Below are 14152 nucleotides of genomic sequence, written 5' to 3' on the forward strand. Positions count from 1 at the left end.
TGTGCAACGTGTTCATATGAATGCAAAAGGAAGACTAAATATAAAATACATAAAATGGCTGCTTCTACCATGTGGCAGAAGCCATTTTGTCTATACCATAGATCATGGCTCCTGCCAGACATGCTTCATTCCAAAAGAACCCAAACATCACCTGCAGAAGTTGGCTTCTATCTTCAGGAGACTTGTGAATAAAAATATTGCAACTGAAATTAGTTATGGTTCCTTGTGCATCAAAAAGGAAGAAAAAACCCCAGAAGTTCCTTAAGATCAGGCAACTAACAAAAAAGTATCTTTCCTACTGTGACCTTCAAAGGCTCCTATACATGGAAGAATGTTTCCAAGTATGGTTTTGGACCAACTTGTTTGAGGAAAATAGAACGGAAGGAAAAACGTGACAAAATAGGCAACTCTGCAAAGCCTGGTTTCATATAAATCAGAAAGTAAAGCCAAGCTTACATAGTTTGCAAACCAGTGTCTGAACCTGAGAGGTAATCAAGCTCTTTTTGATAAAGATCTGCCCCTCTGTATGCTGCCTTCCAACATGCCGCTATCCCCAAACATTTACTGTGGCTTTTCTGCAAGAAGGTTAGACTCTAGCAAGCACATCTTTACTCTAGAAAGCACTTCAGGAAGCTATAAACCATTAATCCTGCCAGCCAAAACAAAGGCCTGGATTCAAAGTTAGTCATTTAAAAGTAGGATGGCTGCCACCAGCAGCCGGCTCAAATGCCAGTTCTAAATGAGATAGTTTTCAGGCGGTAGAAGACTTAGGGGAACGGTAATGGATCATGGAGCTTTCCATCCACTGATGGTGTTAAACAGCTATCATCTCACAGTGGTTAGCAGCCTAAATGAGGCATGCTGGTAGTCTCAGTTCAATTCACAAGGGACAGGTGCACCATTACCACTGCCAAACATTGCACAGAAATGCAGCCTGAACCAGTCACCCACAGCTAGAGGTAAAACTTTCAGGTTAAAATGGACACCTTGTCAAGGGACTCTTGCACTGCTGCCATTTCTGCTCTACCAGTTCTGTGGAAGAACTCAATTGCCAAATCTATCTGGCAATTTACAAGAATAATTTAAGATTACCCTATATGCACACAGATTTCTTTAACATATTAGATTTTATTTATGCTCCCAAATTTCCACCAAATTTGTGGTGGAAGGGGGGGGGGGGGGAGATCAAAGCCACCCGCTGTGAGGTAGAAGGCAGAGGCAGGCGCTGCCCAGGCGGGGTGAGGGGTAGAGCCACGGCTCATGGGGGAGGTGGCTCCTGCCACTGCTTGCACACCGGGAGGGGCAGGGTGTGCCGCCCCCCCATCTGGGCAGGGCAGGGTAGGCTGCAGCTGGGGCTGTGCAGGGCTCTTTTTGGTGGGGATTGGGCTCGGAGTGGGCACCAGGGGTGCTGGGAGGATCCACCCTAAATTTCGCTACAGCTCAACTCCAGCACTGCTGTCGCCAACCACTGCTCTGGCTCAACACCCTGCCTCCACCCACGTGCCAAGAAGAGTCGGAGCAGCGCCGGGCAGCAGCAGTGCTGGGAGCTGAGCTGCAGCAAAATTTGGGGTGAATGCAGCATCCTCCCAGCGCCGCCGGCACCCACTCTGAGCTTAACCCATGCCAAGAAGAGCCCTGTATAGCCCGGGCTGCAGCCCACCCCACCCTGCACAGATCCAGGGGCACATGCCCCCCAAGTGCCCTCCTGGGGTGCAAGCAGCAGCGGGAGCTGCCCACCCTGCCTGGGCAGCGCCTGCCCCCCTCCATGCCTGTTTCTTCTCCCTTCCCCCTTGTACCACAACAGACAGACCAGCTGGAGAGTCTCCACGCTGCTGGCTCTACTCCTGGCTGCCTGAGTGCTGTACTGAGGCTATGCACAGTACAAGCATTTATCAGCCAAATTATCAGCCCCATTGGGCCGATATCTGATACAGCAATTTTTCTTTATATCAGTACCAATCCGATATCAGACCAATGTATCAGTGCACCTCTAGTGAGCAAACTTTCATATCTCCATACCTCAGTTTCTCGGAGGTAATACTGCTGGACTCCATTGTAAAAGAGGTTAGAGGTGGTTAGTCACCCAGCCTGGAGGACCACAGCAGTCTTTCCTGCCCAAGTGCAGGGGGGCTGGACCAAATGATCTGTAAGGTCCCTTCCAGCACCTAACATTTATGAAACAATAGCAAAAAAGTTATCCTATGATAGCCCTGCCAGTCAGTTTCTTCCATATAGACTAGGATAGTAAGAGAACCAGATCATGGGAAAACAGGGCTCAAGTGGTCTTCAAGAGTTCATCTAGTCCAGGGGTGTCAAACTCTTCTGGCCCCATGAGCTGGATGAGGGGTGCAGGGCCAATGTGCAGGCTGGATCAGACCCATAAACCAGCCATATGCACCAGAGCCAACGCTCAGGGCCAGTCCAACTTGGGCAGGTCATGCAGCACATGCCCCAGACTAACCCTACAAACTGCATCAATCCAGGGTTCACCAGCATCAGTCCAGGGCTCACACACAGAACCAGAATGGAGCGCAAGCTGCACACAGCACCTGCACTGGACTAGCCCCGAGCCCCAACTCCAGATGCACCCAGCATCCAGGCCAGCACAGGTCACACACTTCATGCATCATTCACACTGGATCAGCCTTGCATAAGCTCTGTATGCAGCATGCACTCGACCAGCTTTAGGCACTGCATGCAGCATCTAGGGCCAGGGCCTCTGGGGTCACTACAAAACCCAAAGGCCAGACCCAGCCTGTGGGGTACATCTTTGACATCCCTGATCTAGACCAACCTCCCACCTGAGCCAGGATTATCCCTGCCTAAACAATCTATAACAGTGGGGGCCAATGTTTTTGGCAGGCATGCTACAAATTATCCCCATGCCCTCCCAGTGCACTTGAAGCCCTTCCCCACCCAAACTGGCTGCTCTGCTCCCTGCCCTGTACTCCCTTCCCAATCTACTGCTCTGCTTCGTGCTCCCTGCCCAATCTGCCGCTGTGCTTCCTGTGCCCTGCCACATCTGCTGTATGGCACAAACAGAGGTTGTCCACAGCACTTGTAGCACCCATGGGGCAGGTTGGCCACTTTTGCCACATACAATCCAAATTGAGGACACATCTCCAAAAATGCAGGGTGAAAGATCTGAGGATGGTCTACTTGAAGAACAATTTTTAGCAGGCGGCAGAAGTTTCATTTCTGAGTTCATTCTCCTCCAGTATGAATTGGCAATTTATATTTTGACTTTCAGCTCAACTCTCCCCACCCCCCAAACATAAGCTTGGCAGACAAGAGATTCCAAAGGGAATAAGAACCCCCTCATTTACATTTCTTGACCTACTTCACTTAGGCGTTTCTAAGAACTTCATCAACATAGTACTTAAAAGCAATCCACTCCTATCCTGCCTCCCTATTCCTGCCTTCTCTTTCCTGGAGGGTATGTATGCCTATGTGATCTTTGTGGGGTGGGGAGCAGGGAAAGAGGGCTGTTAAAATTAGCCACCTTGGGCACTTACACACATGCGGGGAGCCTGCTCCTACACGATGGATTAATCAAGTCTGCTGGAGCATGTAAATTGGCATGTTCTGGCAGCCTCGTGTGTCATGTGCATCAGCAGCATAGCATGCCTCCGCACTGAGAAAATGGCGACAATGCACTTTGAACTAACATACATTCTATGTGCTTTAGTTCAAAGTGCACCACTACCATTTTCTCAGCGCAGAGGCATACTGCGCCACTGATACATGCGATGTGCGGGCGCTTTTAATTAGTGCAACTTGCTAATTAAAAGTGCCTTGTGTCGTGTCAGGAGCACAAGTAAAAACGCCCCTTGTAGACTACGCCTGATGAGTTCACTACTTCCGGACCACCTGACTGGCACAAAGTTCAGTCCCCGACTTAGCCATCCAGCCATGCAAAGTGGAACCAATCCTCTACAGGTAGAGAAGAGATTGCCTCCTACTCTGCACCCCCAAATCAACACAGATAGGAAAGAGCTCTCCTGAAGAAACAGCACTCAGAGAAAGGCCTAATATCCTTTCTGCAGCAGCAAGAGGGATGGGCAAATTACCATAGCTTACTGGGCCTTCTAAACCCCTTTCTGTAGCAGCCTCTTGCTTGCAGTTGTTTGGTCCTTTTACAAAGGTCATCCACAAGACAAAACCTACCAAGTGAAAACACAAACTTTAGGAGTGTAACAGGTCTTCAAGATTTAAAGAATGCTGCAAAACTGTAGATTTTTTTTTAAAGGAAAGCTGCACTTTAACATAAAACAATCCTTTAAGAATTTCAGTTTTTTTTAGAAAAAGGCTCCCCCCCCCCCCTTTAGCCACAAACAAAAATGAGTCCCTTCTGAAAGTCAACACTGCAGCAGCGCTCAACCCTGCAGGACAGTGGAGGGCAAGAACAAGCCTTATTTTGCTTGATCAGCTAATGGGGTCTCCAAGGAAAGTCTTTAGTAGACTACAGAAGTGGGCAGACGAGAATAGGATGGGGTTCAACGTAGACAAATGCAGAGTGCTGCACCTTGGGAGGAGGAATCCACAGCATACATACAGGCTGGGGAGTTCCCTTCTTGAAAGCACAGAGGCGGAAAGGGATCTCGGAGTCATTATTGACTCCAAGATGAACATGAGCCGCCAATGCCAGACTGCAACCAGCAAGGTCAGCCATACCTTGTCATGCATCCAAAGGTGCATCTCAAGCCGGTCCAGAGAAGTGATACTCCCCCTCCATGCGACTTTGGTCAGGCCGCAGTTGGAGTACTGCGTCCAGTACTGGGCGCCGCACTTCAAAAGGGATGTGGCCAGCCTGGAGAGGGTTCAGAGGAGGGCCACCCACTTGGTGAGATGGCAGCAGGACAGGCCCTACGAGGAGAGACTGAAGGACCTGAACCTGTTCAGCCTCAGCAAGAGGAGGCTGAGGAGGGACCTGGTGGCTGCCTACAAGCTCATCAGGGGGGATCAACAGCAAATAAGCAGAGCTCTTTTCTCCCCAGCACCACCTGGGGTGACGAGGAACAATGGTCATAAGCTGATGGAGAATAGGTTTAGGTTGGAGATCAGAAGGCAATATTTTACAGTTAGGGTGGCCAAAATCTGGAACCAACTTCCCAGGGAGGTGGTCCTCGCCCCAACCTTGGGCAAATTCAAGAGAAGGCTGGATGATCACCTATCTGGAGTCTTGTGAACCCAGCATTCATTCCTGCCTGTGGCAGAGGGTCAGGCTAGATGATCTGTTCAGCTCCCTCCTGACCCTAGCTACTATGAAACTATGAAAGACAAGAATTAGATCTAAAAGTAAATCAAAGTCATTTTTGGTAAGTAGGCATAGAGAAGAAATAAGTGCTCTATGATGGTGGACAAGCAAGTGGTCCAACTCTTCAGCAATGTCCATACAAAGAATTCTCTACTGATATAGAAAGGTCAGTATCTTATGCCAGCAAAAAACTATTAATATGGACAGAGCTACGCTAGTTAAGTTAGTTTTTCCATTAGGAAAAAAGAAAAATACAAAAACAGCGCCAGTTTTTGCCCCTTTTCCAAACCCCATTTAAAGCCGGCTACCCAGGTAAAAAGCAATTTTGCCAGTATAGCTGCATGTGTACTGGGGATGTTGGGTGGCATGGCTCTATTGTGCAGGGATTTTCACGCTTTGCACTGAAATGGCTATATCAACTGAAGGCCGTGGTATGGACATGGCCTTAGATGAAGACTCTAGCACTGGGAAACTAATATTCAAACTACTTATGTTAGTTCCTTCAAAAATGTTCAAGAAACAGATGTTTCTTCATTTCAAGTATTTCATATTAACATGAAGTATCAAGGGGAAAAAAGTTGTTAAGATGGCACTAATATATTATAGATATACAAATATAGCTATATAGATACACACACACACACACACACACTCTTGATCTTTTAGGCATTTCTCCCATGTTCTGCTATTCCTTATTTTTATTGTCAACTACATTCCGTAGTTAGCTGTTTCCCTTTACCTAGTTGTTAGGAGATTAAGCAAACACTTGGAATCAAAGCAAAGTGAGATAACCCATTACTAGAGAAGAAAAGGGGTGAATTCCTAGCTACCAGAAGGGGAAAGAGGTGCTAAGCTTTCTGTTTGAAAGCACAATTCCTTCCTTTCCTTTTGGAAGCATGTTGAACCAGGCTCCCCAGAGTTCATGTCATCAAAAGGCCATAAGAGTTCTCTGAAGATATTCTTGGTAAGAGGATTTAGCCCCTTTTAAAAAGGACTTAACATGTGGGAGGTGTCTCCATTTAAGTATTTTCTCACGGCTCAAAAAGGGCCTCTTACTTAGGGGCCTGTCTTTCTAATCAAAAGACACTAAGAATTTTGTGATATTTGATTTAGAAATATTTTAAGCAGCTTTCGCTCATGGTGATTTAGAAATACCAATGACTTACACTCAAAAAAAGTGTCCAGAAGTTAGCCTTCAACAGAATGCTGTTTGTGGCATGGGCACCTGATCAGATGTTTAAATTCATGTAGGAGGCTTAGTTAGCAGCTTCTTCAAAAAGCCTAAGTGTTAAGCCACCAGAAGGGTTAATTTATGTCCTCCGACAGAAGAACTTCCACTAAACTCCTTGGGAGTCGTACCCATTCAAATCCTGGGCCTTCTTTTCAAGGTACCAGCAGCCAGAGCTCCTGCTGAATCCATCTGGCATTCTGGGTAGTTCACACTCTGAAAGCCAGGTCTCACTAGACTGCGGTGATGTGTCTGATACCGTGCACCCCCACTACTCTATAACCCAGATCACAGGGCACCTTCTGGTACAAAGTCCACGTAGTAGAGGGTGGATTTAAGAGAAAGGCCTACTGTGTAATACCAAACATGCCATCCAAGAGGAAGATAAATATGTAGACTGCAGGCCTCTGGGGGCAGAAGCTGTCTATTATGGGCTAGTTTACTACAAGACTATACCAGAAAACTTCCCAATGGAGATGCTGTTTATAATGGGAAAAGGAGTTACTTTGTTGGTACAGTATAGTTATGCCACTGCTTTAACAACCTATGCCAGCAAAAGGCCTCTTTTTCCAGGATGTTACAGCTAAACAACAACCCTAATCAACATAGCTATAAAAGCCAAACTTTGTAGCATTGACCTAGCCTGTTTGTGCCCTTGCCCTGATCTCAGCTGGAATCTCCATATCCCACTTGAACACAAACACTAGTGCCAGATTTATAAATAAAGAAAAAAAAAAAGCTGCTACCCTACTTCCCCATTTGCACTTGCCTCAGCATCACCCTCCCAAACCCAACTGAATCTTTCAGCATCCCTAGTGCTTCTCAGCATCCTCTAGGTGCCTCTTGCCTAACTGATCCTCCTTTTCTTACTCCTGCTATGAATCTTCATGTCCAAAGCAACAGAACTACCCCTAGCAGTATATTTACCACCTGCCTCCCAAGCCTAATATGAGCTCTTAGCCAGCTCTCAACTCAAAAGGGTTTAGCTGTTTCAACCCACATTTATGCAACAGACAGGAAAGCCCCCTTTGGTCTGCCCACATCAGCCACAAATGCTGCTACAAAGGCAGGCCTCTGCAACACCATTCAGCACAGGAACCTGTAGCAGGCCACCACAGTCACATCACAAGCATTGGTTGTGAGCAACCAAAGGGGCAGGCCTTCTTTTCTTTCAGTTCTATATAGATGGAGAACAAAAACCTACATAGCCTCCAGGAAAAAGGAGTCCTTCCTTCCTGTCTTTTGCTAAGAGGGCAAGAAGAATTTACCAGACTGAAGTTTTAACATTTTTATTACCAGTAAACAGGAGTCAAAGATTGGTCCGTGATATCAATGCACTTCTCCCAAACAAAGGGAAATCCCCAAAGAATTATTCCCACAGAATCATGTTCATAGGTATGCCTGTTAAGATGTTCATTTAAACAAAATCATGCAAGAAGGCAAAAGTATAGTGCTACACCTCTAGTTTCCACAGCAATCTGCACCAACCTCAGTAAATATACTGCATTTACTAAAAAGGGTTAAACACTGCTACAAGATGTACAAGCACCAGAGCTGCAATTCTAGCTTTCGTTCTACAATGAAGATGCTTTTTTCACTAGAGATATGAAAGTTGAGCAGCCTATACACCTCACCTTCCTAAAACCTCCAGCCTTGACACCTGCCAACACTATATAAAGGAAGTTTATATCATCATTGTGGTCTGCCAGTAATGCCAATCATACTAATGTAAATAGCTTATTGGTTAAACTGCTACATCCTGACTACTATATGTTCATGTTTCCAGGTCATTTTACAGTGCAAAATGTTACTGATATCTTAATTTTACCATTAATACCATCCATTTCCTTTAGCTGTTATTGCATATCTCATTAAAATGCATCTAAGCCACCATCCCAAAAAGTTTTGGAGTCCCTAGGTCATCAGGCAGGATTCAGCAGTGAGCATGCCTAAATTACCAAAGGAACTCATTTGCAAATAGTAACAGTAGCCCACCCATTTAAAAAAGATGATTTATTATAAGCCCACCACTAGTTAGAGCTCTTAATCCCCTGAAAAAACAAGACATTTACTGGAGGGGGGCATAGAGTGGGTGAGGAAAGAGGGTCACACATGAGACAGACTCTAGTAGGCTGATACGCTGGCATCAAGTCTGTAAAGCTGAACAACCTCCCTTAGGTCACAGGAAGAAAATTAGCCAGGTAACCTCATCCCAGAGCCTAGTGGACATCCATCCACATTGCAGCTGCACAGAAACCTCTGCTCAGGCCAGGCCTGGCCGGCATGCTGGGCCCGTGTCACCTGCAGCACTACTGCCCTGGACCCATGCCTGTCCACTCTCTGCCTGGAACAAGCCAGCATTGGACTACCTACCCTCGCCTTGACAGCCCTAGGAAGGCAAATCTTCCTCACAGCAGGCACCTTCATCAGACCAGCCTCCAGCCTGGCTCCCAAACTGCACCACCAGGATAAAACCCCTGTGGGGGCAACAAGCCTGTGGGGAAGCTCCATTATCCCCCCCCCCGGCTTAGCTCCATCTACAGGGCTTTCCAGACTGCCCCCCCCACCCCCTACCAGCCTCAAGCCCCTGACTCTGTGCATGGGGGGGGGGGGTTGTGTGCATGCATGTATGGGGGAGTGCATGTGTATATAGGAAAGTATATGGGGGGGCTGTAAAGGACAGGTATGTATGGGGGTGCATGTATATATAGGAAGTGGGGGGTGTATGAGGGCCATAAGGGTGTGGGGGGGGGGCAGGTATATGCAGGTACATAAGGGGGTTGGGGGGTATATGCAGGCTAAGAGGGTGTGTGTAGGGGGGTACATTTGTATATAGGGGTGGAGGTGTATGGGGGACTGTAAGGGTGTGTATGTAGGGGGTTTATGGGGTGCATGTGTACATAAGGGGTTGGGGTATATGGAGATGCATATGTATATAGGGGGTTGGGAGTATATGGGGAGCTATAATGGTATGCAGGGGCACATTTGTATATAGGGGTTTGGGTATATGGGGGCTATAAGAGTGTGTGGGGGTGAACAGAGGTGCATATGGACACCCCATATAACCATGCTGTATACATCCCATATACGCACCCCATATACACACTCCGTATGGGTGTGTGGGGAGATGTACATTATCTATATATAAGGGAATTGGGGTACATATGTATATAGAGGCTGGGGCGATATGGGGAGCTGTAACGGTGTGCAGGGGTGCATTTGTATGTAAGGGGTTGGGGTGTATGGAGGCTGTAAGGGTGGAGGATATACATGTATATAGGGGGTTGGGGTGTATAGGAAGCTGTAAGGGTATGGGGGGGTATACAGGGTTGCATGTGTACAAAGGGGGGTGGCAGTGTATGGGGCTGTATGAAGGTGCACATGTATATAGGGGGTTGAGGATACATGGGGGTGCATTTGTATAGGGGGTTGGGGGTGTATGGAGGGCTACAAGGGTGTGGGGGTATACATGTATGTAGGGGTTTGGGGTGTATAGAAAGTTGAAAGGGTGTGCGGGGGGTGTACGGAGGTGCACATGTATATAGGTGGCTGGGGGGTTATAGGGGGCCATAAAGGTGTGGTAGGGGTACAGGGGTGCATGTGTATATAGAAGGTTGCAGGGGTATGGCCGTGTTGGGGGGTGGATATGGGGGCACATGTATATAGGGAGTGGGAGTAGATGGGGTGTGGGGGAAGCGACTCTCCCCTGCCTCGCACTGGGACCTCAGCTCCCAAAGACAAGGGATGGGGGTGGGGGGGACCTTGACCCCACAGCCCGGGTGTGGGATGGGGCAGCCAGCACTGGCTGGCAGCGAGGGACTGAAACGTGCCCGGGGCCGGGGGGGGGGGGGGGGAGGGAGGGGCGGAGGTACCCCCTTGCCGCCCCCTCCTCACCCCCACCCGCGGGCCGCGGGGCCGCTCCTCACTGACCTGCTGCTGGGGCATGGCCGGGCCGGGCCGGGCCGGGCCGGGGCCTGGGAGGCCGCGTGCGCGCTGCGGCGGGCTGGCAGACGGGCGGCGGGGCCGGGGCCGGCGGGAGCGTCCCAGGCCGGCGGCAGGCGGAGGAAGCGGGTGTCCCCCTCCCCCCCCACGCCCCCTCCCCCCGCCCGCCCCGCCGCCCGGCTCCCAGTCACAGCCGCGGCCTCGGCGCACGTGTGCCACACGTCACCGGCGAGCCCGGGGGTGAAGCGGAGCCACCGGCGGGGCAGAGCCGCCCCTCCCCCCGCCCGGCTCCGCACCGGGGGCCGAAGGCGCTGCCCCCCACGGCGGCCGCGGGACAGGGAGGGGGAGCCCGCCGCAGATCCCGCCGGGCCGGGGGTATTACCGCGGGGCGGGCTCCGCCGGCTGCTCCGAGCGCGGGCTGCAGCAGCGCCGTCCTGCCGTGCGGGGTGCAGTACAGGGAGCCGCCCGGCGGGCCCCCCTCCGCCGCCGGGGCCGGGGCCGGGGCCGGGTCGGACGAGGCGGTGCTGGAGGCGCCGGGCACCGCCGCTGCCGCCGCGCTGCTGCGGATGTGGATGAAGGCGCCGGCGGCGAAGCGCGCGGGGAAGCCGGCGGGGGCCACTCGGGGGTCCATGGGGGGCGCGGGAGGCTGCAGCCCCCTCCGCATCCTCGGTGCCCGGCGCAGTCCCCCCCCCCCCCGGCCCTTCGCGGCCGCTGCGCGGGCCGAGGCCGGGCCCCGCGCGGCAAATAGCGGGGGCGGCGGGTGGCGGGGGGGCGCGGGCGGCCGGCGGCGGGGTGGGCGCGGGCCGCAGCGGCGCCGGGCCGGGCAGATGCGGCGGATGCAGCGGGGCCGCTCCCGCTGTGTGGGGCCGGCTGGAAAATGGCTCCAGGAAGCGGCGGCGGCTGACAATGAATGAAGGGAAGGCGGACGGGTTACGCGCCAAGGGCCTCCCGCGAAACTCGGATTTCCCGCCCGCTTTTCAAACTGTATTTGCATAGCCCCGCCCCGCTGCACCGCCCGCCCCGCCGCGCCTTCCCATTGGCCCGCTGCCTCCCTCCGCTCACCGCCCATTGGGCTTGGCGGGGGGGAGGGGGAGGTTGGTTATTTGCATGCTAGCTGTTGATTGGCTGCGAGGGCGAGGTCGGGGATTCCCTTCTGAGCAGGCGGGAGCTCTGTGACAGTGACAGCCGGTGTCTGAGCGTTCCAGAGCGCAGGGGGAGGGGACGCCTGCCGGGTGGAGCAGCAGCAGCAGCAGCAGCAGCGGGGGCAGGGAGGTGCCTCCGGGGGAAATGGCTGGGGGCTGAGGCAAGGGCTGGACTGGAGCGGGGAGGGCTGAGGACCTGCTTTCTCCGGGGCAGCTAGGTCTAGAGAGGGATCAGAAAGTCCCCTGCTTCAGGGTGTGAATTAAGGGGGAGCTGGGGGATGAACCCCCCCATAAGAGACCAGAGCCCCCCTGTAAAATTTGAAAATCATAGCGGGGGGGGGGGGGGGGGGAATCTCTGCTGGGATTGTTCCTTGTCTTAGGTGCACTTGTTAATCAATGAACCCGGTTAACTTTTTCTGCAGACCCCTGCAAGAGTCAAAGTATTATTGAACCCTGCCCCCCCTCCCCCAACCTTAGCCCTAGCACTGATACTGCCCCCATAGCCATGCCTTTGGGGAACTGGACTGGAAGGCAAATTTCTCCAGCAGGCCTCAATGGCAACCATTTGTGTTGCAACACTGAAATGCATCTTTTGGGCTAAGATCAAGTGGGGGCACGGGGCATGTGAACCCCAAGGCCTGGGGCTTGTACACCTGGACTTGGGGAGTACCTGAAGCCCCAGACCAGGGTCTAAATTACAGTGGATATTGGGGCATGTGCCCCCCCCCCCCCAAGAAACCAGAGCCCTTCTGTAAGATTTGAAAGTCATTACCTGGGGGGGGGTCTCTACTTTTATTAGGGTATCATGATGAGCAGCCCATTTTTTTTGCAGACCCCTCCAAAAGTCAAAGTGTAATTCAAACCCTGCCCCAGAACCGCAGGGCAGGTGGCTTGAACTTTGCTCAATATAATTTTGGGACTGGACTCAGGCTTTGCCCAATGGAATTTTGAACTGATTTGGTCTTAAGACAATACAAAACACCATTGAAACAGATCCTGTGCTTGGAGCCACTGCTAACACCTGCACAGCTGATGAGATGGGCACCAGGAGGTCTCTTAGAATCATAGAAGATTGGTGGGATAAAACCAGCTTATTGCTTGTTTTATCACACCATTCATTGGTTGATTATGTAGCTGGGTCACAACTTAAGGCATGCTTAATTACATAATCATAGAAAGTTAGGGTTGAAAGGGACCTCAGAAGGTCATCCAGTCCAGTGTTTCTCAACCCATGGGTTGCAACCCCAAAGTGGGTAACAAGAATAGTTCAAAGGGTTGTGAGCTGAGGTAGGGCAGAGGAGCAGCAGGAAGGCGCCTGCCCCTTCCAGTGGAGGAAGGGGGCAGGGAGGGAGGTGCATGGCTGGGCTTGCCGCACTGGGGCTGATGCCTATGCTCTTGGGGGCAGGGCAGCCAGGAGATGCTGCTCAGGGGGCAGGAAGGGCCATGACCAGGCTGCCTGGCACTGCATGGCTGCCCGAGTCCAGGGCAGAGGAGGTGCCACAGACCTCTCCTCCTCCTCCGTCCAGCCTATGCTGGGGCTGGACTCACTCTGCTGCCAGCTGCACGAGCTGGACCCGCCACAGCCACCGCACTCCAGGCCAAGTGGGACAGGAGCAGTTGGGGGCCCCTCTGGGGGAGCAGGGAGCTTTGGGTCAGAAATGAGGGACACCAGCATGGCCAGGGGGGCAGGGGACTGGACACCGGCAGGGCCAGAGGGGTGTGGGATGGGACAGGTCATGGATCTTTGCAAATTGGTCTCTGTAGGAAAAATGTTGAGAACCACTGAGCTAGTCCAGCCCCCTGCTCAGAGCAGGACCATCCCCAACTAGATCATTCCAGCCAGGGTTTTGCCAACTGGGGCTTAAAAACCTCCTAGGTTCACAACCCTCCTAGTGAGAATTTTTTCTTAATATCCAACTTGTCTCCCTTGCTGCAACTCAAGCTTCTTCACACTGATTCCACTCCACATCCCATTTTGAACCTACTTCCATACCCATTTTGAGCCTAATTGCTAATGCAACCTAGTTGTTGCCAGGGCAATACAGACTAGGTTTTGCAGAGGAAACAGTTCTGAAATGAACACCAAAAATATTTTCCCTTTTTCAGACTTCATAGCTAAAGGAATAGCCTCCATTTCCTCCAAGCTTCACATACAAAGCAATCTGTCAAGAGATCTCAGGAACAGGTGGTTTTCCAAAAATTATATGCAAATGCACAAAAATAATCCTTCTGTACTTAACAACCTAGTTTCCCTCAAAAGAAATCATAATGGAACTGGCAGTCTCCAGCAGCTGCTCCCATTCCGATGCTGCCTCCTTTATTAATTACTCGCCTTCCTGCTTTGCATTCCTGTTGGACCTTAACCACAGCACTTGATAAGCTTATCATCACCCGACCTGCCCTTCTGCCTCCATTTTTCTCTTTCGGTCACATGCACAGTTTCCATGTGGTGTTGGCCGTAAGGAGTAGACATTCCATTCAAGTAGACCTAGTGAAATCTCTGCTGGCCCATTATCACACTCTGGCAAATAATAGGAAATTGGATAGACGTTTAAGCTGCCAACTTTAAGTAATTATGTCACT

General features: G+C 51.3%; 1 protein-coding gene across 2 annotated transcripts in view; it reads right to left on the reverse strand.

The window, feature by feature from the left end:
- The window catches only part of E2F3 (E2F transcription factor 3), a 68981-nt gene extending 57634 nt beyond the window's left edge, over positions 1-11347 (reverse strand). The window contains exon 1 of one of the 2 annotated variants that reach the window (XM_059724331.1): positions 10810-11347. In XM_059724331.1, coding sequence (XP_059580314.1) covers positions 10810-11091 — 282 coding nt within the window. In that variant the 5' untranslated portion in view covers positions 11092-11347. The remainder of the gene's footprint in view (positions 1-10809) is intronic. The other variant, XM_059724330.1, reaches the window with a different exon arrangement.
- Positions 11348-14152: the final 2805 nt, after the last annotated feature.

Source organism: Alligator mississippiensis, chromosome 3, assembly GCF_030867095.1.
Source record: "Alligator mississippiensis isolate rAllMis1 chromosome 3, rAllMis1, whole genome shotgun sequence".
NCBI classification, from domain to species: domain Eukaryota; kingdom Metazoa; phylum Chordata; order Crocodylia; family Alligatoridae; genus Alligator; species Alligator mississippiensis.